The 24909-nt window shown below is 37.4% G+C and overlaps 1 protein-coding gene across 4 annotated transcripts in view; it reads left to right on the top strand.

The window, feature by feature from the left end:
* znf341 (zinc finger protein 341) overlaps window positions 1–24909 on the top strand; it is a 190867-nt gene that overhangs the window by 84782 nt on the left and 81176 nt on the right. For all 4 annotated transcript variants that reach the window (XM_042098214.1, XM_042098213.1, XM_042098216.1 and 1 more), the window contains one exon: window positions 24439–24535. In XM_042098214.1, the coding sequence (XP_041954148.1) occupies window positions 24439–24535 (97 nt within the window). The remainder of the gene's footprint in view (window positions 1–24438; window positions 24536–24909) is intronic.

Genomic DNA, 24909 nt, shown 5'->3' with positions numbered 1-24909 from the left:
AGAAAAGCATTTCCTGAAGGAAATACAGTGCATGAAAATGTAAAAAATATGATGTAAAATATCATACAGAGTAAAAACAAACTATATTGGTTGCTAGGTAGATGAGGTTTAATATAGTTGGCATGACTGAACAGTTAAATAGGTGGATAGTTTATATAGGTAAATGATTTACTTGGTAGATAAGGTTTAATATAGTTGGAATGATTGAACGGTTAAATAAGTGGATAGTTTAAATGGTTAAATTATTTAGGTAGATGGTTGACGATAACTGACACTTGGAATGGCTCTAATGTTTGCTAGCAGTTATGCTAACTAATGCTAACCAAGTTACTATGCTAACTAGCATGCTAACAATGTTAAAATGCTAAGTATGCTAACCATGTGACTTAGCTAACTTAGTTAATCATTTTTAGCAGTTATGCTAACTATGCTAACTAACATGCTAACAATGTTAACCATGTTACTTAGCTGACTTAGCTCATCATTTTAAGTAGTTTTGCTAAAAATGCTAACTAGCATGCTAACATGCTAACTATGCTAACCATGTGACTTAGCTAACTTAGCTAATCATTTTTAGCAGTTTTGCTAAAAATGCTAACTAGCATGCTAACATGCTAGCATGCTAACGATGCTAACCATGTGACTTAGCTAACTTAGCTAATCATTTTTAGCAGTTTTGCTAAAAATGCTAACTAGCATGCTAACATGCTAACTATGCTAACCATGTTACTTAGCTAACTTAGCTAACTAGCTACAGTGGGTAGGAGTCATAGTTGATGACAAGTAACAGTTACAATGGCTGAACAGTTAAAAAGTTCAGTAGTTTAAAGGGTTAAATTGTTTAACAGTGAAATATTGTAGTGAGGACTTTTATTTTGAAACAGTTTTTGGCAGAGGAAGCAGTTGAACAGGATGTGTAGTCTTAATAGGGCCAGTTTGTATGCTTAAAGCCTGAGAATGGCAGTTGGTCCAGGTGGCCCGATCACCTGCCATAGGATTCTAATTGCTTAACGGCCGTATTGTGATGTCATAATCATAATGTTAAGTCAATGGGGAAATTTTGATTAGTTTTTAATTAATAGTTTAAAAAGTATAAAAGTTACAAAGCTGAAAAATACATAGCACCCATGTCCTAAGTAAGACCTACGTAACATAGTTTGAATGAAGTTTCTACGTTAAACGGTTGAAGCTGCATTAAGTGCGTTAGAAGAAGAAGAAGAATAAGAACTAGAAAAGCATTTCCTGAAGGAAATACAGTGCATGAAAATGCAAAAAATATGATGTAAAATATCATACAGAGTAAAAACAAACTATATTGGTTGCTAGGTAGATGAGGTTTAATATAGTTGGCATGACTGAACAGTTAAATAGGTGGATAGTTTATATAGGTACATGATTTACTTGGTAGATAAGGTTTAATATAGTTGGAATGATTGAACGGTTAAATAAGTGGATAGTTTAAATGGTTAAATTATTTAGGTAGATAGTTGACGATAACTGACACTTGGAATGGCTCTAATGTTTGCTAGCAGTTATGCTAACTATGTTAACAAAGATAATAATGTTAACCAAGTTACTATGCTAACTAGCATGCTAACAATGTTAAAATGCTAAGTATGTTAACCATGTTACTTAGCTGACTTAGCTCATCATTTTAAGCAGTTTTGCTAAAAATGCTAACTAGCATACTAACATGCTAACTATGCTAACCATGTTACTTAGCTAACTTAGCTAATCATTTTAAGCAGTTTTGCTTAAAATGCTAACATGCTAGGATGCTAACTATGCTAACCATGTGACTTAGCTAACTTAGCTAATCATTTTAAGCAGTTTTGCTAAAAATGCTAATTAGCATGCTAACTATGCTAGCATGCTAACTATGCTAACCATGCTACTTAGCTAACTAGCTACAGTGGGTAGGAGTCATAGTTGATGACAAGTAACAGTTACAATGACTGAACAGTTAAAAAGTTCAGTAGTTTAAAGGGTTAAATTGTTTAACAGTAAAATATTATAGTGAGGACTTTTATTTTGAAACAGTTTTTGGCAGAGGAAGCAGTTGAACAGGATGTGTAGTCTTAATAGGGCCAGTTTGTATGCTTAAAGCCTGAGACTGGCAGTTGGTCCAGGTGGCCCGAACACCAGCCATAGGATTCTAATTGCTTAACGGCTCTATTGTGATGTCATCAGCCCATGTTAAGTCTATGGGGAAATTTTGACTAGTTTTTAATTAATAGTTTAAAAAGTATAAAAGTTACAAAGCTGAAAAATACATAGCACCCATGTCCTAAGTAAGACCTACGTAACATAGTTTGAATGAAGTTTCTACGTTAAACGGTTGAAGCTGCATTAAACGCGTTAGAAGAAGAAGAATAAGAAGAAGCCTAGGAAGAACAGTACAGTGCATTTTCATGCACTGTAACTAGAAAAGCATTTCCTGAAGGAAATACAGTGCATGAAAATGCAAAAATATGATGTAAAATATCATACAGAGTAAAAACAAACTATATTGGTTGCTAAGTAGATGAGGTTTAATATAGTTGGAATGACTGAACAGTTAAATAGGTGGATAGTTTAAATGGTTAAATTATTTAGGTAGATAGTTGACGATAACTGACAGTTGGAATGGCTCTAATGTTTGCTAGCAGTTATGCTAACTATGTTAACAAAGATAATAATGTTAACAAAGTTACTATGCTAACTAGCATGCTAACATGCTAGCATGCTAACTATGCTAACCACGTTACTTAGCTAACTTAGCTAATTGTTTTTAGCAGTTATGCTAACTATGCTAACTAGCATGCTAGCATGCTAACTATGCTAACCATGTGACTTAGCTAACTTAGCTAATCATTTTAAGCAGTTTTGCTAAAAATGCTAACTAGCATGCTAACATGCTAGCATGCTAACTATGCTAACCGTGTGACTTAGCTAACTTAGCTAATCATTTTAAGCAGTTTTGCTAAAAATGCTAACTAGCATGCTAACATGTTAACAATGCTAACCATATGACTTAGCTAACTTAGCTAATTATTTTAAGCAGTTTTGCTAAAAATGCTAACTAGCATGCTAACAATGTTAAAATGCTAAGTATGTTAACCATGTGACTTAGCTAACTTAGCTAATCATTTTAAGGAGTTTTGCTAAAAATGCTAACTAGCATGCTAACTATGCTAACCATGTGACTTAGCTAACTTAGATAACTAGCTACAGTGGGTAGGAGTCATAGTTGATGACAAGTAACAGTTACAATGACTGAACAGTTAAAAAGTTCAGTAGTTTAAAGGGTTAAATTGTTTAACAGTAAAATATTATAGTGAGGACTTTTATTTTGAAACAGTTTTTGGCAGAGGAAGCAGTTGAACAGGATGTGTAGTCTTAATAGGGCCAGTTTGTATGCTTAAAGCCTGAGACTGGCAGTTGGTCCAGGTGGCCCGAACACCTGCCATAGGATTCTAATTGCTTAACGGCTCTATTGTGATGTCATCAGCCCATGTTAAGTCTATGGGGAAATTTTGAACAGTTTTTAATTAATAGTTTAAATAGTATAAAAGTTACAAAGCTGAAAAATACATAGCACCCATGTCCTAAGTAAGACCTACGTAACATAGTTTGAATGAAGTTTCTACGTTAAACGGTTGAAGCTGCATTAAATGCGTTAGAAGAAGAAGAATAAGAAGAAGCCTAGGAAGAACAGTACAGTGCATTTTCATGCACTGTAATAAAATGCCTTGGAAGAACAGTACAGTGCATTTTCATGCACTGTAATAAGAAGAAGCCTAGGAAGAACAGTACAGTGCATTTTCATGCACTGTAACTAGAAAACGCAATTCCAGGGAATTACCAGTGCATGAAAATGCAAAACATATGGTGTGAAATATTTTGTTAAAACAGATTATGTGCTAATTGGCAACCAACATGATGAGGTTTAATATAGTTCAAATGACTGAACTAGGTAGATGAGGTTTAATGTAGTTGGAATGACTGAACTAGGTAGATGAGGTTTAATATAGTTGGAATGACTGAACAGTTAAATAGGTGGATAGTTTATATAGTTAAATGATTTGCTTGGTAGATAAGGTTTAATATAGTTGGAATGATTGAACGGTTAAATAGGTGGATAATTTAAATAGTTAAATTATTTAGGTAGATAATTGACGATAACTGACAGTTGGAATGGCCCTAATGTTTGCTAGCAGTTATGCTACTATGTTATCAAAGATAATAATGTTAACCAAGTTGTTTTGCTAAAAATGTTAATTATCATGTTAGCATGCTAACTATGGTAGCATGCTAACTATGTTACTTAGCTAACTTAGCTAATCATTTTTAATAGTTTTGCTAAAAATGCTAACTAGCTTGCTAACACGCTAGCATGCTAACTATGCTAACCACGTTACTTAGCTAACTTAGCAAATCATTTTTAACAGTTTTGCTAAAAATGCTAACTAGCATGCTAACACGCTAGCATGCTAACTATGCTAACCACGTTACTTAGCTAACTTAGCTAATCATTTTTAGCAGTTTTGCTAAAAATGCTAACTAGCATGCTAGCATGCTAACTATGCTAACCATGTTACTTAGCTAACTTAGCTAATCATTTTTAACAGTTTTGCTAAAAATGCTAACATGCTAGCATGCTAACATGCATGCTAACATGCTAGCATGCTAACTATGCTAACCATGCTAACTAGCTACAGTGGGTAGGAGTCATAGTTGATGACAAGTAACAGTTACAATGGCTGAACAGTTAAAAAGTTCAGTAGTTTAAAGGGTTACATTGTTTAACAGTGAAATATTGTAGTGAGGACTTTTATTTTGAAACAGTTTTTGGCAGAGGAAGCAGTTGAACAGGATGTGTAGTCTTAATAGGGCCAGTTTGTATGCTTAAAGCCTGAGACTGGCAGTTGATCCAGGTGGCCCGAACACCTGCCATAGGATTCTAATTGTTTAACGGCTCTATTGTGATGTCATCAGCCCATGTTAAGTCTATGGGGAAATTTTGACTAGTTTTTAATTAATAGTTTAAAAAGTATAAAAGTTACAAAGCTGAAAAATACATAGCACCCATGTCCTAAGTAAGACCTACGTAACATAGTTTGAATGAAGTTTCTACGTTAAACGGTTGAAGCTGCATTAAACGCGTTAGAAGAAGAAGAAGAATAAGAAGAAGAAGCCTAGGAAGAACAGTACAGTGCATTTTCATGCACTGTAATAAAATGCCTTGGAAGAACAGTACAGTGCATTTTCATGCACTGTAATAAGAAGAAGCCTAGGAAGAACAGTACAGTGCATTTTCATGCACTGTAACTAGAAAAGCATTTCCTGAAGGAAATACAGTGCATGAAAATGCAAACAATATGATGTCAAATATCATACAGAGTAAAAACAAACTATATTGGTTGCTAGGTAGATGAGGTTTAATATAGTTGGAATGACTGAACAGTTAAATAGGTGGATAGTTTAAATGGTTAAATTATTTAGGTAGATAGTTGACGATAACTGACAGTTTGAATGGCTCTAATGTTTGCTAGCAGTTATGCTAACTATGTTAACAAAGATAATAATGTTAACCAAGTTACTATGCTAACTAGCATGTTAACAATGTTAAAATGCTAACTATGCTAACCATGTGACTTAGTTAACCTAGCTAATCATTTTTAGTAGTCATGCTAACTATTTTAACCATGTTAGCATGCTAACTATGCTAACCATGTTACTTAGCTAACTTAGCTAATCATTTTTAGCAGTTTTGCTAAAAATGCTAACTAGCATGCTAACTATGCTAACCATGTTACTTAGCTAACTTAGCTAATCATTTTTAGCAGTTTTGCCAGAGAATGTCTAATGAGGGGAGAACTGCCATTCTCGGAAAACTTCCGGTTTCTCAACTGGTTGCAGTTCCTTCTGTGGTTCCACATGAGGGCGCTCGTCCACGAGTGCAGAATGCATGGAGGTCTATGGAGCTGTACCCCTCAAAATCCACTTTTCTCGGGATATAATTTTTTTTCAAGTAATTTGAGTATTGTATTCGAAAGGGGAGGCAAAGAAAATACACTTGGTTGAGTATTATATTTTTTAAAGTCACTTAATTGTTCTAAAAAGCCTTTAAAATGTGTCAATGACGTCATTCATTAGCACAATGCTAGCGTGTTATGTGCAACAACGACCCAACCTGTAAGAAATCAAAAGGACATAAGTACTCGTTCATTCAACTTTTGACCTATAACCCATGTTGAAGTTATACAAACTCAAACTACAAACTCAAACTCAAAATCAAATCTGAGATTTGTCAACGACAATCAGGTGAAAGAGACAAATTTAGCCGTCTAGCTCCATTGACTCCCATTCATTCTGCACTCATGGCGATCGCCCCCAGTGGAACTCTGGTGGAACTGCATCCAAAATTCGGTACAATGGGACTTAATACGGAGTGGCAAGGCTCTCCGTAGACGGGCTCTGAGTTTTGATAAAAATGCTAACAATGCTAGCAATGTTAGCAATGCTAACATGCTAACTATGCTAACCATGCTAACTAGCTACAGTGGGTAGGAGTCATAGTTGATGACAAGTAACAGTTACAATGGCTGAACAGTTAAAAAGTTCAGTAGTTTAAAGGGTTAAATTGTTTAACAGTGAAATATTGTAGTGAGGACTTTTATTTTGAAACAGTTTTTGGCAGAGGAAGCCGTTGAAAAGGATGTGTAGTCTTAATAGGGCCAGTTTGTATGCTTAAAGCCTGAGACTGGCAGTTGGGCCAGGTGGCCTGAACACCTGCCATAGGATTCTAATTGCTGTGATGTCATAAAGGGCAATGTTAAGTCAATGGGGAAATTTTGATAGTTTTTAATTAATAGTTTAAAAAGTATAAAAGTTACAAAGCTGAAAAATACATAGCACTCTTGTCCTAAGTAAGACCTACGTGACAATGTTTGAATGAAGTTTCTACGTTAAACGGTTGAAGCTGCATTAAACGCGTTAGAAGAAGAAGAAGAAGAAGAAGAAGCCTTGGAAGAACAGTATAGTGCATTTTCATGCACTATAATAATAATAATAAGAAGAAGCCTAGGAAGAACAGTACAGTGCATTTTCATGCACTGTAATAAGAATAAGAACAAGAAGAAGCCTAGGAAGAACAGTACAGTGCATTTTCATGCACTGTAAAAAGCCTTGGAATAACAGTACAGTGCATTTTCATGCACTGTAATAAGAAGAAGCCTAGGAAGAACAGTACAGTGCATTTTCATGCACTGTAATAATAATAAAATGCCTTGGAAGAACAGTACAGTGCATTTTCATGCACTGTAATAATAATAAGAAGAAGCCTAGGAAAAACAGTACAGTGCACTTTCATGCACTGTAAAAAGAAGCCAAGGAAGAACAGTACAGTGCATTTTCATGCACTGTAATTAGAATCCTATGCCAGGTGTTCAGGCCACCTGGAGCAACTGTCTCAGGCTTTAAGCATACAATATGGCTGTATTAAGACTACAGATCCTGTTCAACTGCTTCCTGTGCCCAAAACTGTTTCAAAAATAAAAGTCCCTTTAAACTATCCAACTTTTTAACTGTTCAACTGTTATTAACTGTTCAACTGTTGTAACTGTTTGTCAACTATGACTCCCATCAACTGTATCCTCTGCCTTAAACTGTTTCAAAATAAAAGTCCTCACTAGCATCATTAGCATTGTTAACATTGTTAGCATAGTTAACATTTTAGCATAACTGCTAAAAATGATTAGCTAAGTTAGCTGAGTCACATGGTTAGCATAGTTAGCATTATTTACATAGTTAGCATGTTAGCATTTTCAGTAAAACTGCTAAAAATGATTAGCTAAGTTAGCTAAGTCACATGGTTACTGTAACTGCCGTGAGCGGCCGGTGTTTTTTCATGGATGAATACAGGCGATCACTTAATTTCTACAGCTTATGTACACTACAGATCAATATTTTAGATCCCCTTCGATGTATTGTCATAATCAAACACATATGTTTGTATTGATTTATTTTTAAATATTTGCCTTTTTTTTACGACATGTGCCTGTTTCTGCTCCATGGCCGCTGTGGTTCAGCTGATATGAATGAGGGCATGTGTCCAAGATATCTAACAAACGTCACTCATCTTGCCATGATGAATTTGGCACAGCAGTCAGTCGTAGGATTTGTAACACTGTACTCTTTTCCCCAGCCATCAAAACAAAAAAATCAGCTTTTAGGCTTTGATATATTTTGATATTTTATGCTACGAGATGTGCCTATCTTCTCCGTGCGGCCGCAGCAGTTCAGCCGATATGAATGAGGACCTAAGTCTCAAAGTTACAGTAGCCTATGCTATCTGCCAAATCGTCACTCATGTCACAGTGTCACATCAGTCATAGGATTTGTTACAATTTACTTATTTTCCCGCCGTCAGGACCTAAAATTCTAAACATTATAGCCTCCGAAATCACCTCAGCGAGACAGAGTAACAGGCAAAGAGATATAATGTCTTCTGCACCGAAACGCCGCAGATTTAGTCTGGCCGAGACGGTTTTGATTTGCACTGATCCATCTCAGGTGCTGGAAGAAGATCTTCCCATATTGGATGGCAATGACACTGATGTAAGTTGCAAATGTAATGTTGGCAATAAAAGAATATGACCGTAAACAAAATATGTCAGTGATCGCTAAGTTGATTGCTAAGTTTAGCGCTAACTTTCACTAACGTTGAACACTAGTTCTAACACTAGTGTAGCACTACGTCCATATGCTGTTAGCTAGCTCACTATGGCAGTCATCACAGTAGGCTAATCCTTATCGAGTGACAACAAAACTTCTGAATGGATGTCAATTGGTTACGTCAGGGGTGTTCACCTTTGACCTAGATTTTGTTGCGAGAGCTGGATGGATAGATAGATAGATAGATAGATAGATAGATAGATAGATAGATAGATTGATTATTGTTATTATTATTATTATTATTATTATTACAGACTGTAGATAGGGCTAATATTGAATCCGAACAGACTTTTGGTGTGCAACTTTCATTGTCAGTGGGTCAAAATGGGAGGGGTTGACCATCTAGACCAGTTTCGAAGCTATTAAAATGTTGGGCGAACTGGAAAGAAATGGTGGAAGTACCTGTTCTGGGGACTGTTTGACATAGCAATTATAAATGCACATATTGTGTGGCAGCTTCAGCTCAGGCCACTTCCTAAGGGCAGGAAAACCTGGGGCCTGAAAGCCTTCAAACGTAAAATCGTGCATGCCCTATGTGATGATTTTTTTGGCAGGAAGCGGGGTGTCCAGGGCATCAATACCCTGGGTATCGACTTTGTAGTGAGTAGGAATTTAAAAGAAGGCCACTCACTTGTGCGCTTTGAGGGGAGGAAAAAGGGATGTGTAAGCTGCATTAGAGCAGGGCGCCGCACCAATAGTGGGCGGTGCATTGAAACTTCTTTTGGCTGCTCAACTTGTTCTGCGCCATTGTGCAAAATGCCACCATGTTTTCATGAGTTTCATGGTATGTTATAGTTTATTGAATAGTTAATGAAATGTAATCTGTTAGGTTTGTGTTGCTTCAGTCTAATTAATATAATACTGTTGTTATAATAATAAAAAAAAATATATAAATACATAATAAGGTTTTAGTCGGAAGTTCTTTCTTGCTGTTTTTTATAATAACAATACCTTTATTATTAGTAGTAGTAGTAGTAGCAGTAGTAGTAGTAGTAGTATTTATATTACTATTATTGTATTGTGTTGTATCAATGTAATGGTCTCTTATCACTAATAATAATTGGCTTATTCTAATTGGCCTATTCTAACTGCTGTAATGTTATGAAATGGTAGTCGCTAAATGAAAATGATAAAATTCCATCTGCTGCTCTTTGCAGACTAGATTAAAAAAATATTAACCCCTGAACTACTCAACAGTTTCATATTTTTTGCAATGTAATAGTTAAGTTGGTCTATCATATATTTTTAGATGATATTTTAAGATTGAAAAGCTTCTCTTTTAGTCTTTTAGTTGTCATCAAATCACAATTTCTATCATTTCATTTAGATCAATGGCAGTCTATGGAAATTGTGCATACATAATTGGCAATGAATTATATATCATTTTAAAAAGCAGTTTCTGACCTTTAATATGAATGTAACTTGTATTTGACACTTTGCCTTACTTTTTAAGTCATTTTGCATTATTTAAAATATTACTGAAATTGCCTTTTTTCCTGGAACTTCCAGGAATCAGAGGCATTGTTGTAACATTCTATTGGGGTATAGAGGGTTAAACTATTTGTCTATCAACACGCATTAATCTTTCAGTCTGTCAACAACTTTTAAACTATCTACAGTACATTTAACTTTTAAACTTTCAACATTCATTAAACTATCTGTCTATTAAACTATGGTGTCTATTAACAACTGTTAAACTATCTACATTCAATACATACACTATCTTTTAAACTGTCTACTTCTAAACTATCAAATTTTCTTAAGCTATGCTATGTCTGTCCTAGCTTCATTTTCATGCACTCGTAATTCCCTGGAATTACATTCTCTAGTTGCTCTATTGTGATGTCATAATCTAATGTTAAGTCAATGGGGAAATTTTAGTAGTTTTTCACTGGGTGAAAAGGCTCTGAATCAGGGAATATTCATAGTGATATGTGTAATATCAGGAAATATATTGGTTGATATGCTCCTGATATTTTAGTGCCAATTGCCATATCAGGAGCATATCAAAAGTCCTGAATGGGACTGCGACGACATGCAAGATATCCAGACTTCATATTCTCACCTGATATGATCCATGTTTCAAGTATTAGCTACTTATATGACCCCGGACACCTCTTGTTCTTGTTCCCATATACCCCCTGATATGTCAAACATGGGACTACGCATATACAGCCCATATACTGCCAGACACAGCTTTGCAGGCATTTATGTGTATGCCTTTATTTGCTTTTCGATAGGCTTTATGCCTTTATTTTTAAAATGAATCATGTGATTTATATATGGTGATTTATGTAATGGTTTTAAATGTGAGATAGTACATAACCATCACTGAGCTTATTGTGCATCTTTAACTTAAATAATATTTCACATTAATTTTGCATACACTTAATTACATTATTTACTTACACCTGCTAAATCCCAATGACTTATTTTACTTTACCATGAAAATTCATATACTGTACGACAGGCAATAAAATTTGTTACATGGCCTTTATTGTATTTATCAATCAATATTCAAATCAACATGGCTTTCTCGCCTGCAGTAGGGGGCTTACGCAGTGACACTCGCCCCCTCTCAATGACCTGCCTCGAGTGAGAACAGAGACTTCTGCTTGACCACAGTGGTTTAAACAGTCCATGGTCTGGGCGTGCAACGTCCTTTAAAACATTTTGGGCCCTTGTCCGTACTCTTCTGGTATAGATGGTAGGGAGAGGTGCTCTGATGGTCCCTTTGGCAGTAAAAGTCAGGTGTCTGTAAAAAGAGAAAGAAAGTATATGTTACAATTGACCCTGTCCGTGAATATAATTAACTCAGCTTGTGTGACAAATAAAAGCAAACCCACAATAGCAGCCTAGACGTCAGGTGCAATAGTTAGAAGTAATGGAGATATGTATTACAGTTGTGCTCATAAGTTTACATAACCTTAGCATACACATACATTTAAAAATCATCTGATCGTAATGCCTTAATAAAAAAAAATGAGAAAATCCAACCTTTAAGGAACACTTATTTATTTACGATACATTATTCATTCACAAAGAAAATTGCTGTCCTTAAAGGTTGGATTTTTCCTAATTTTTTTAATTAAGGCATTAAGATCAATTTCCAAAAGTATCATACCTAATTGCAACACTGTCTGCAGAAGCTCTTTCCTTCTTGCTTAAACCACCTTTCTGATGCATAGATCCTCCCCCAACGTGCAGTGCCAGCCTCTGGCTCCAGGCTGGGACTTGCTGGATGGCACCTAAAAAAATAAAACAGCAATTGCTATACATTATGTTATTGTTGATTAAGATAAAAATCAAACATTAAAAAATAAGTTGGTAAGTCAATCAGGTGTTCAAACAAAAATGATAATTACCTGATGAAGGCACCCTTGCCACCATCACCATCAATGTTAATTATTGATATCAGTTTATTTGTGAGGGTTTCAGTTTCTGTAAATAGAAAATAAGATTTAACTAAATTATGATTATGCTCAGTTTGGCATATATTCAACACATTATTTACATTACCACCAACATAATGGTAAACATGGCTAAACTTCAAAATGTAAGACTATTATTAAAAACGACAATAATGATGATTAGTTCCTGTATTAATGCATTACATTGCACATTTGTCAAACAAATTAGAGTGTGCACAATGACATAGCCCTCATTCAAAACACACAAACACTTACAGCATGTTGAGGGCAGCAGCCATGGCTTCCAGTCATAGTCAAGTAGCATGTAGTAGTAGCAGGACAGACCGACTTTGCCCTGGTCTGTTGATGGAGCCCACTACAGTCATAACAACAAACAGACACATGAAAAAAGGGGAGAAACTAAACACAGCAACAGACACAAATACATGCACACACATTATAATGTTATTTGCTATTCTACGTGTGTGTGTCTGTCTGTCTGTCTCTACCTGGTGAGTGAACTCTCTTGCGGGATTGAAACTTCTTTTGTATGGAATTGGCACACATTTGGAATATTCCAGAATGCACTCAGTGTTCTCAGGGAAGCAGTCCTCACAACTCACTGCCTGCAAACAGAGAACAGAGGGAAATTAAGATGAATAAATTGCAAAATAAGCTTACACATAACGTGAAAAGACTATCACTGAAGCACTAATGCCCTCACATGCATCTTAAATAAACACATGCCTTGGCACAAGTCAGGTATAACCAAATAAGGGCTATGAAATGAAGAACATTTTGCCTAATGCTACCCATACATCAGAAACCTTTGACAAGATTTGGCTTTCAAGCTTTACTCAAAAGACTACAATCTTTCAATAATCTTACCCAAATCTGGTCAAGTCTTCTGGTGTAAGGATGGCTTAATATAACACTATACGTTACCCTTCACAAACTAAAGATCCCTTCACTTGTCGGCATCATATTGAGGTACATCAACCCCTGTTCACGTTAGCCTGCATAGTCATTAGCAGCCACTATAAATGTAGCTTCTAGAAGTTATTAACGTTTTTCATGTGACGTATTCTAGGTTCTATAGCTTTGTTTACATCCACCTGGTAGGCAAGTGATAAGTTGAACCCATTGAACATCGTTGTCTGCAGCTGCCTCTCAGTAGGCTACATCTCTGTATTTCAGCAATGTCAACATTTCAGGCATCAATAAAGGTGATGATGAAACGTTATCCCATTGTTCAATATTTGCTAGCCTGTCACAGGAACGTTATTTCGCTAAAATCGCCCTGATTTGGTGCATTGATCTGTATCGATAACGTTATGGGAGAACCTGCATGTAGCCTATGGTAGCCTAACTTTTTTTCTCTGTTCAAAACTCGGTTTACACGAAGACGATAGACTTTCTTAGAAGCTGTGAAATTTGGCCAGAAAGGAACATGTCTTCCCTCTGAAAGTTGAGACAAAATCAAACAATATTTGATAATTTAACTTGAACTGAACAGCGACAGGTTTTGGTAGGCAGTAGACTCAGCAGACGTTAAAACGGTAGCCTACATAGCCATGCAGCGTCAGTCAGCATCATGTAACATTATGTTGTTAAAGTCATGAATCCTGTAACATATTATAACATAACAGCGATAAAAGATAATAAAGATAAAGAGAATTCATAAACTGCTTATTTCTTACATGACTGAAGCAGTAGCCTAGGTTCAACAGTGGTGTTTGAGGTTGCTGTGTTAAGTTTTGTGTGATCGCTAAACATAGGATCAAATCAGTTTATTTTGACAGATGGGAGTTAGCCTAACTGACCTGTAGGCTATAGCACATAAGCCTATTCTGTTTTCATTTATTAGCATTTGTTGTGATTATATAATCAAATGACACTCATGATAACGTGACATAGGACAGGAGATAGGCGATTGATGTCCACAAGCACGAATTTCACGAGACAAATTAGAACAAACTGTAAAAAAAAAATCTTGCCATGTTTAAAATGCTGCACTTTTTCCCTTCATAGCCTATCTCTGGCAATTCATTTTTGGATGACTGTAGATAGTTGTATTTTAGCCTACGTCTTCGTAGACAGTAGGCTACACCATTAGGCCATCTTGAGAATAAAAGACTTCACAGCTGCTAATGATCATCCTCCACAACCACGAGGATAGGTAGGCTAAACGGTCGTTCGTCGCCTTTTTGCTTCTTATTGTAAAACCAACTGTTAGGGCATACACAAGTGGTCGGCATCCCGGTCAATATTTGATATTAAAATTTCAATTTTGAAGCTATTTGTAACTATGTGTAGCCTATGCAACCGGACTGTTGTAGGCTTGCCTACCACTCTCTGCAGTGCCTTGCCTAACATTCTTGCCTACCACTCTAGTTGTAAACAAACGGTCACATGACATTATGACGTAGGTGCAAAACCTTAATAGCTAGGTTAGCTAACCTACTCGTGCCTGATAGCCTTGGCCATTTCATTCAAACTAAAACTTTACATCCATAACTAAATCTCAGACAGACTTGTTGAATATGATATTACTACCATTCCAGATATTCCACACAATGGTAAAGTTAGTTATTGGAAAAGTTAACATTAACAGCTAGCGTGCGAGCTAACGTTAGCGATGTTAGCTCGCAAGCTAGCAAACGTTAGCTGATTCTAACATGACGGTTAACAAACGGTTTTGGTTAACATTAATGCTAAAAACAGTATTTTCCTAATTAATTCCAGTTTTCAATTGGGATACAAAAGTACTGTAGTTCTTACCTTGGATATGATGACGGCAGAGTTTGTACAGCTTGCAGTCAGATGCATGACAGAAAAGTGACGGTTGAAGGAGTTCGTTGAAAAGTCAGTCAGGGGTGGGGGATGGGTATGCTGTATGTGCGCATGCGCTTATCGAGAGGCAAAGCATAAGAAATCGTGTAAATTATTAGGCCTGCATATTTTAGTTACATTAAAATGACTACCAAACTGATTTTGTAGAAGTGTCAAAACATAGTAGCCAAGTGGGTTATTACTACTATTCTGATTATTAACATTATTGGTTCTCATATAGTTTGACGTCAATTTCATTTGAAGCCTTGTTCCTTAATTAAATCAACATTGGTTTATCAGTCACCCACGTTTTATAGACAAGTTAGCCTACAACATGATTGATCCATTGTTACGTTGGCCCACAAGGAAGCTTGTAATGTTAAAATAGTATGAAATTATAGATGCTCAACTTTAACAAGTTTAATAAGCCTTTTTTATGTGTTATGGTTTGTAGCATATAGTATGTATTTATTTTCAATATAGGCTATTGATTGAATTGTTGTTTATTATTGCTATTCTTCTTAATGTAGGCCTACTTCAAATTGTTTAGGCTACTGTTAAATTTAACTTTGTATTGTTGTTATGTGGCAACTCCAGCTGAACCGAATTCGTTTTGGCAGACAGCATTGGGGACAAGGGGAAAGCAGATCATTTAAAATGTGGACTTTATTCCTCCAACAGATCTCATGCATATTATACATAAAAAGTAGGCTAGACCTACAGACTATAGCAACTATAAAATCTCAAAGATATTGAAATTGAACCATAACCAAAATAATTAGGTAAGTAGGCTAGCCTTGACCTGAAAAAGGTAGTCTTTACACTGTAAATAGTCTATTTTTGAATGTCCCGAAATTAGATAGAAATCAAACGGCAAATAGCCTATCAGTGATGTTTTATGGTGTTTTTTTATGATGTTTTTATGGTTTTGGGCGTAGGGCATGCGTGACTTAATTAGGCAGATCTTGGGCCTAGGCTATCTAATATGATAGCCTAAGCCTATCCAAGGGTGGAGACCTATCCAAAGATATCCAGAAATGGTGTGTGTGACTTGTGATTTGGGTATGCATACCCCTGATATCTCATTGGCATATCAGGAGTCAAAATAAATCAATATTTTCACTGATTCTTAAAAACTCAGGATATGATCAAAGATGCTCCTGATATGCTGCATGTCATAAAAAATATCCGGTCAGTATATCCCCTGATTCAGAGCCTTTTCACCCAGTGTTTAATTAATAGTATAAAAGTTACAAAGTTGAAAAATACATAGCTGAAGTCACATAAGTAAGACCTACGCAACGCAGTTTGAATAACTTCTAAGTTAAACGGTTGAAGCTGTATTAAACGCACAAAAAGCGTTAGAAGAATAATAATAATATTAATACTAGAAAAGCATTTCCTGAAGGACATACAGTGCATGAAAATGCAAAAATATGATGTAAAATATCATACAGAGTAAAAACAAACTATATTGGTTGCTAAGTAGATGAGGTTTAATATAGTTGGAATGACTGAACAGTTAAATAGGTGGATAGTTTAAATGGTTAAATTATTTAGGTAAATAGTTGATGATAACTGACAGTTGGAATGTTTGCTAGTAGTTATGCTAACTATGTTAACAAAGATAATAATGCTAACCAAGTTACTTAACTTAGTTAAGTAAAATAATGCTCGCAAAAAAAATATTAAATTATTACTCGCAGCTTGGCCCCCAATAAGAAAACGTAGAAACACAATGGGGCTTCGCAGCTTCGCTGCTTGGCCCCCAATAATAAGTAGTAGTAGGCCTAGTAGTAATAAAACACACCTGGTAGTTATGGTTCCATTTAGAATGTAAAATAATGGCACCCCTGATGGTTCATCTTATAGAACCTTTTTAAAAGGTTCCATTTGGAACCATTTAGGGTGCCTTATTTGTATCAAAGGATGGAACCTTTTTAGGTTCCATGTGGAACCTTTTTTTCTTAGTGTGACAGCCCTAATTTCAATAATATTGTACTTCATCTTGAAAAAATTTCATATGCATTGCATATCATTCAGGGAGAATGTATATATTTTTCAGGGAGAGCAGGCCTTATGCTTATTTTGTGTTAGATTATTTTGTAAAAAAAAAGCCACGGTCAGTGTTTTTGACATTAAAAATAAAATACATGTTTTGTAGTACAACCGTTAAATCTGTGTCTGTATTGCATATTCAAACCTTAATACCATTCCATAACAGACTGATGGATACTTCCAATGACCAGAAATTCTGGAGAAACATTTAGTCAACTAAGTCTACTGTAGATTTAGTCGACTAAAATCTGCTAATATAAAAGACTTAACCCTCTAGGCGCCACTGTCGAGTTTACTCGACAAGATGCGGTACTGAATAAAACGGCCGATTTAGTCAAATAGGGTGTCATATTTCGTTCGACATCCACTCCACTAGGTGGCAAACATGTCATACGTCATCCCCGAGTCCGAAAAAGGTCATGGTTTAAACAAAACTTTTGAGCTACAGCGCGTGAGAATCAGTGCGTGCAATACCGGAGCTAGTGCGCGTGTGAGCCACTTAGTCAGAGCGATATTGTCAACGTTAGCGAGTATTTGCATTAGATTATCGTCTAATGGCATCAAAAAAGTTTACCTGAAATGAAGTGTTGGGTCTTCTATTCGCGGACCCTGATTCTGAAGGGGAATATCTGCCTTCAGGAAATGACGGTGATTCGTTTAGTGAGGCTTCAGATGCGTCCCTGCCTTCAATGATGCAGCTGGACAAAGTGAGAGTTTACTCCATAGTTTAGCTTACACCAAGCACAAAAGTTGAATCGTTTGCCCAATGTCACTGGTGGGAATAATCTTTCACGGGTTCGGAGCGTTCATCAGGAAGTTAGCAGGGTGTTAGTGGTGTGGCGAACAAGGCTGGAGGTAGCCTAATAGCGCTAGCTTCTGTCTTTTGCCTCTCCACAATCGCGGCGACAGTAACGTGGTGGAGCCTTTGTCTAATGCGACTGGGTATGTTAGACGAGGTCGAAGTGCTCATAGGAGAGTTAGGGGGGAACGTAGTGGCAGTGTGGGGAGTCGCAACGAGAATGACAGTAGGCCTAGTCCGAGCTGCGCAAATTCTCTCCACTCGGCGCGCGCGAGGCAGATCTGGCCATGCTGCTCGCATGGTGGAGGTGGTGACACGCTCTCTCCCTCTCCCACACACACACACACACACACACATTAGGTCATGCATAGTCTATCACAAGATGATGGGAATGCCGGCCCTGTATGGATAGGGAGTCATTATCTCTACAGCAAAAGGCCTGCTACATAAAAAAAAAAAAAATGTCAGCCATTTATTAGTAATGATTTACACTGTTGATTTGCTATCTATTTCCCTGATCATTTAGGACATACACTATGTGTTCCTTTTCGTGTGTTCATGTCCTTGTGATGTGTGTGTCTTTGTCAGCTAAGAAAAAAAACATCAACAAAAACAACAAAAAGAAAAAAAATACTAACATTGTCTCTTGTCTTGTCTCGTCATCTCACTCCTGATCTGTGCCTTGCCGTGGCAAATGAGCTTTTGAACTAAACAGGTCTTGTCTACAGTGGGCATCGCTTTCAAATGACCACTTCATTCGCGCATTACGTGGCGTGAAGCTGCGTGAAGCTTTAGTACCACTTTCAGCCACTGTGCGTCGCTCTGCCACTGTACATCGCTCTGCCTGCCGTCCCTTACATAATTGTTGCCTAGAGTAATCCCAGCCTACGAATTCAATAACAAAATAAATCAGGCATAATTAAACATTACCTCGATTTAGGCTACTTGGGTATGGCTTAAGGCTTGACTACACGAAAATCGAAATTTGCTGTCTACATTATTGTCAGTGTTGGGGTTAACGCAACTACGCAAATCAAAACAGTGGTGTGATAATTGAGCCAGTAGAGAAATAACTGTTCAGAATTAATCTGTAGCCTTGGGTAGGCTTCTGCAGAAAACAATGTTGTTGCCGATTTAATACTATCTGGCTACGTTTTTAACAGGCTACGCAATAGAGGCTTAGACAACTATGACCCACGTTTTGGTTTCGTAAATTAATTTGGCCTACTTCTTGACTGCAATGTAGTCAATTGACTGCTTGACATGTCATTTTTATTTTTCTGTACAATAAACAATTACATCTGCTTTATGCCGCAGAATTACATTCATATTTGATGATATCGGCAAATGTTTGTTTTCCAAAGTAAGAATTTCACTTCACCATGCACCTTCGACAATACCTGGCCTACCTGGTATCATTACAAACATTATTCTGTGTCCTAAAACTGGCATATTTTATGGCATTGTGTCATGTAAGTTCGTTGCAAAATCTAGAGAAATGTGTGAGGTGGTCAGCGGGGGACAATTGAGACACACATTGGATTGTTTTATTACTTGAACACTCCACACTATCCACAGCTGTGGTAGGCCTATCAGGGGCAGGAGGATTACTGTCAGCGCAGGCTTTATATAAAATTCTTCAACAGAAGGCCTCGAATGTTGTCTTGTTTGTGGAGCGCTTTGCTTCGCTTCTGTAATTTCGGCTTCATTGAAAATGAGGGCTTCCCTCAATGACCCTCCGAGAATAAATAAACTGCATGTTCATAAATAACAATGATCATCAGTAATATTCGACCATTAATTTGGGTAAATGGGCAAGCGAGACCACCTTGATTGGCTGATTGGCTGATGATTGTAACGCGGGCATGATTCCAAACACCTCCCTTACGATGATGAGTGACAGGTCTCAGAATGCGTGCGCTACACAAGGACGGAAGATGATGAATAACTGGGGTCGTAGGCTATTCACAAAGGCTTTTATCTTACTACTAGGAGTAGGCTACTCCTAAATCGCACTTAAAGATTTTAGATTGGAGTTTTCTCTTAAAAGTTATTCACAAAGCCTTTCAGACAACTCCTAAACTAGGAGTGAGTCTTCGTGGCTATGGGTGACGTCATTACTCATGCACGAGCTTGACTGAAGTGACCACCTTGATTGGCTGACGATTGTAACGCGGGAATTCCAAACACCTCTCTTCCGATGATGACTGACAGGTGACAGGTCGGAGAATGCGTGCGCTACACAAGTAGTGCGAAGGACGGAAGATGATTAATAACTGAATAAAAAGGCCTAGCCTAAATGAATAAAGAGTAAGGCAAAACAAATAGCTTAGTAGCCTAATGAAACATGGGCCTATGGATTGATGCAGTAGCCTACCTTTGCAACATTATTAAATGTATCTGTCACCATATCCCTAGGCTACGTTTGCAAAGAGGAGAACATTTTAATTTGATTCACAATGAAATGTTACATTTCATTTACATGTTAACAATGAGTAGTTTTGGTTGTTGTTGGTGGCGTTATTGCATCCCTTTTATGAATGCAAAATTGTTCCCTTGCGATTGGAAGCTCCTGTTGCGCATAGGCTATTTCAAAACATTGCAACGTAAAATGCCACAAAAAAGCTGTTTATGAATAGGTCTTAGTGAGTTAGGAGTCCTCTCGACTTAAGCTGTCCCAGACTTAGGTGCTACATTTAGGTCTAAAATGCTTCGTGAATTACTTTTTGTGAAAAAATTAGGAGTCCTGAAGTTAGGAGTGACACGCCCATTATTTTTAGGAGTTGCTCCTAAATTCGCCAGTTAGGAGCTACTTTTAGCCTTAAAATTATTTGTGAATACGGCCCCTGAATAAAAAGGCCTAGCCTAAATGAATCAAGGCAAAACAAATAGCCTAGTAGCCCAATGAAACATACGGATTGATGTAGTATCTTTGTAACATTATTAAATTATTCTGTTACTATGCCTACGTTTGCAAAAGAGAACATTTTAATTTGATTCACACTAATGTTACATTTAATTTACATGTTGACAATGATTAGCCTAGTTTTGGTTGTTGTTGGCGGCGTTATTGCATGTTAGTTATGCCTACAATGCAAAATTGCTTCCTCGCGATTGGAAGCTCCTGTAGCTGCATAGGATTTCAAAACCGCAGGTTTGTGAATAGGTCTGTGAGTAAGGAGTCATCTTGACTTCTTTTAAGCTGTCGGAGGTGGGAAGGTGTGATTTTTTGGGGGAAGGGCCGGATTAACTGGGCACAATTGTCTGATGGCCCCCCTTCCCCCTAGCCAACGTGAATCGGGTGGTTAGTTAATAGGCCTATCGTGAAGATTTTTCCTGCCATCTAAGGCACGAGCGCATCTGTGAGGCCAAGCCTCACCAAGTAGCTCGTTTGTTTACAACTAACATTCCATTTAATTAAACTGCTTTATAGGCTATGCCGAAATAGTTTTCAACATTTTGAATATTAGTGTCGGGTGAATTGAAATGTTCTCAAAGTAGCCTTATGGCTGAAAGCTGCTTGGGACCCCCCCCCCCCCCGTCAAGCAATATAACCATACAAACGCGCTTCCTGCACTCATTGTTTCAAAAGGAGTAATTTTGGCTTTGTCAGAACTGAAGAGCTGTGGACGGCACGGCACGGTATGCCCAATGAAAATAAATTAACGCAACGCAACACAACACAACACAGACCCCGCTTCTCTCGCGTCAGTCACTGACATGAACGAAACACAGAACCCGCTTCTCTCACGGCAGTCACTGACAGTAACCTAGAATAAATGCATGGGGAAAAACACTTCCCCATGACAAAGACATCGTAAAACACTGAAAGTTAATATTTTGTCACTAGCAACATTCATCTGTCCTTTGTCAAATGTATTATGTTCCAAGTAGGCTACCCTATGCGTAATTCTGCTTCATAAAGTTGAACAAATACATTTGCTTATTTCACAGAAAAATATAAATAGCCAGTCTACAGTGCAGAGTTGGTAAGTTATGGTAGGCCAACCTGCAGTGAACATACAAACAGGGGAAATTATTTCTCTTGCAGCTGAGTAGCCTTAGGTGCGCACGTAGACATAAGGCCGAACATGCAAGCGCCAATGAATCGTGCTCTCACGACAATCGCGCCGTTAAACTTAAATAGGTTAACATCACTCTAAGTTCGCCTTCAAGCAAGGAAAACGATGATTTGAAGACATCTGTTTCGTTGGAAGGGCAAGGGGTAGCAACAGGGCAACACAGAGACAGGCCCGATGGCAGGGCTGTTATGAGAGTATTAAAATATGGGATATTCTACGGGAAAACATTAAAACGGCAAGACAGCGGGGAAAGTTAAAATACGTGATAAACACGGAAAAAGTTGGCATGCATTGTTTCGGTCCCCGTGCACAGGGATTTTTTTGTCATACTATTAATCACATATGATTATTTGTGAAATTGTGCAAACAGGCGCAACACATTTGAAAAGGAAGGACTGGTAGCATGCAAGCTCACGGGAAAGATTGATTTAAGAACGTTATCACAAAGTGTGTGGCTGTGGCGCGGGCGGAAGACAATTGGCAGGGGAGGGTCATGTCTTTTTTAACAATTCTGTCGGAGGGTCATTGAACAATTTCTAGCAGACAAGAGAGGGTCATGCAACTTCCAACTGAAGCACTCAAAATTCCTCCGGTGGCCCCTTCAATAAATAACGACCAGTCCCTAGATTGCTGCTGGGCTATATGTCTTGGTTCTGTTAACAACTCATTGTCAAATGCATAGCCTATCTCGCGGTTGCATCCATTACAAACAAACATGCACTGTGAACGTCTGGGATTGGGGAGAGCACTAAATGCTCTACTGAATAAGCACGAAGTCAAACCTTTAAATGAAAAACACTCTTTAATAATCCAAAAAAATAAACCGCTAATGAAGTAAACTTGACCATCAAAAATCGTTTATCGCTTGTAACTCCGTGATACCAGGACGTAACAGGAAGGCATTTGGCTGAGCAATGGAGGTTAATATGCTCCATGTTTTGTCCAAACTGTCTATCATCGTTGCACTCGGAGAAAACCGGAATGTTTCATTCGTCCCCGTTTCAATCGTCCCGGTTGTACCTACTCAAAACGCAGATAGAACCTTATTATTCTAAGGTAGCGAAATAGCGTTCAGCATGATTCATGCCCAATTAATTCCCCCTGTTAAAGTGTTCGCCTTTGTAGTTTGGTTTCGTGATAGCCTATGATAAACGGCTTATGGCCAAATATGTGAAAACGTTAAAATACAGTAGGCGACAAACCCGGAAAAAGTTGACAGTGATTTTTTCATAATCACTTTGGAGGGTCATAGAAAAATGTATTGCTGGTGAGGGAGGGTCACGTCTTTTTGGACTAATGCTCCCAAAACTCCTCCGGTAGCCCCTTAAATAAATAACGAACAGTCCCTAATGAAGTAAACTTGTGACCATCAAAAATCGTTTATCGCCTGTAACTCCGTGATAACAGGACGTAACAGGAAGGCATTTGGCTGAGCAACGGAGGTTAATACTCTATATTTTGTCCAAATGATGTCTGTCTATCATCGTTGCACTCGGAGAAAACCAGAATGTTTAATTTGTCCTGCGTCTCTACGGCTGCAAACGGGATTCACTCGCAGTTAACCAAATATTTCTTTATTAGGGCAGAGCAGGCATATTTCTGGCTATTACATTATTTCTAAACCAGTCTGCTAAAGTCTGTAGTGAAGTCTGTGTAGGGTTTTCCAGGCTCCATTTCTTTTTACGAGACACCCTGCTCACTTGAGCCATCTACCGGTTGTTTGGGTTGTTGCAGCGTCTCACTGGAAAAATACAAATTAAAGTCGCGTGATACCGCGTGATCCCACGCGCGGACCGCGAGTGAAGCTGGCCAAATCGAAGCACTGCCCACTGTACTTGTGTTTGTGTGTCATCTGAATAATCTATATGTGCCCCATACATGGAATCAGAGTGCCTACTGTATGTAGTAAATGGAAAATCTCTACAGCAAAAGGCCAGTCTACCGCTACATGCATTTGGTTTGTTTCGGCCATTTATTAGTAATGATTTACACAGTTTGTTCACTACTTACTATTTACCTGAGCATTCAGTATTGTGCAATATAGCATACAGAAGGTGAGGGACATTTTGGGGGGAAAGAAGTGGTGCATTTTATCATTCAAACATGCGACTTTTCATGAAAATTCTATAATCCAAGATGGCCGCCACCATATGACGTCATAATATGCAAATTAGATATAAACATTTAATCTCTACATAAACTTTGGGTCATCATTAATATTTCTCTAATTTACAGAAAGTCTCTATCTCTTATCACTTTTAAGATATAGCCTTTTGAAATGAAGATGTCAAAATTGATCGTTTCGGAAAAAAACCTCTGGCGCCTAAAGGGTTAAGACTAGACTAAGACTAAAACTCTTATGATATTTAGTCGACTAAAACTAGACTAAGACTAAAAGATTTCAGATGACTAAAATATGACTAAAACTAAATGGTGTGTTATTCAAAAGGCTAAGACTAAATCAGAATTTGCTGTCAAAATTAACACTGCAGTATACCTAAACCTAACCTACTTGCTTTTTTTGGTTTGTGTGTAATAGGTGTATTAAATGCCAGAGTAAATATTCAACACAGGAGTCACTGGAGCAGCATCTTTTAACGGCCTGTCATAATTTCCCCTGTCCACATTGCCATAAGGTAGGTTTGAAACTTTGCATTAAAGGGCTAAGACTTAAATACTTTTTTCATTAGAGAGCAACCTCAAGTCAATGAAATGAAACTGTTAAAATTCAATTATTGTGTATTTTTCTGTTAACATCTTTTTTGGCAAGCAGATAGTAATATAGCAAGAATGAACTAATTTCATAATAATATAATATGAATGTGAATATTACACTCTGTATTATACATTGTGGGTGAATATCACCTCACAATTACCAGACATTTTGGTCGCAATTTTCTATTCTTTTTATGTATTATCATAAATAGCAGATCCTCAAGTTGTAGAAATATTGATTAGCTGAGCTCCCACACCTATTTTCAGATAATAATGGGACATTCAGAGGATATGG

The sequence above is a fragment of the Alosa sapidissima genome, chromosome 7, assembly GCF_018492685.1.
Source record: "Alosa sapidissima isolate fAloSap1 chromosome 7, fAloSap1.pri, whole genome shotgun sequence".
Lineage (NCBI taxonomy): Eukaryota > Metazoa > Chordata > Actinopteri > Clupeiformes > Clupeidae > Alosa > Alosa sapidissima.
This window is presented reverse-complemented; position numbering and strand designations above follow the sequence as displayed.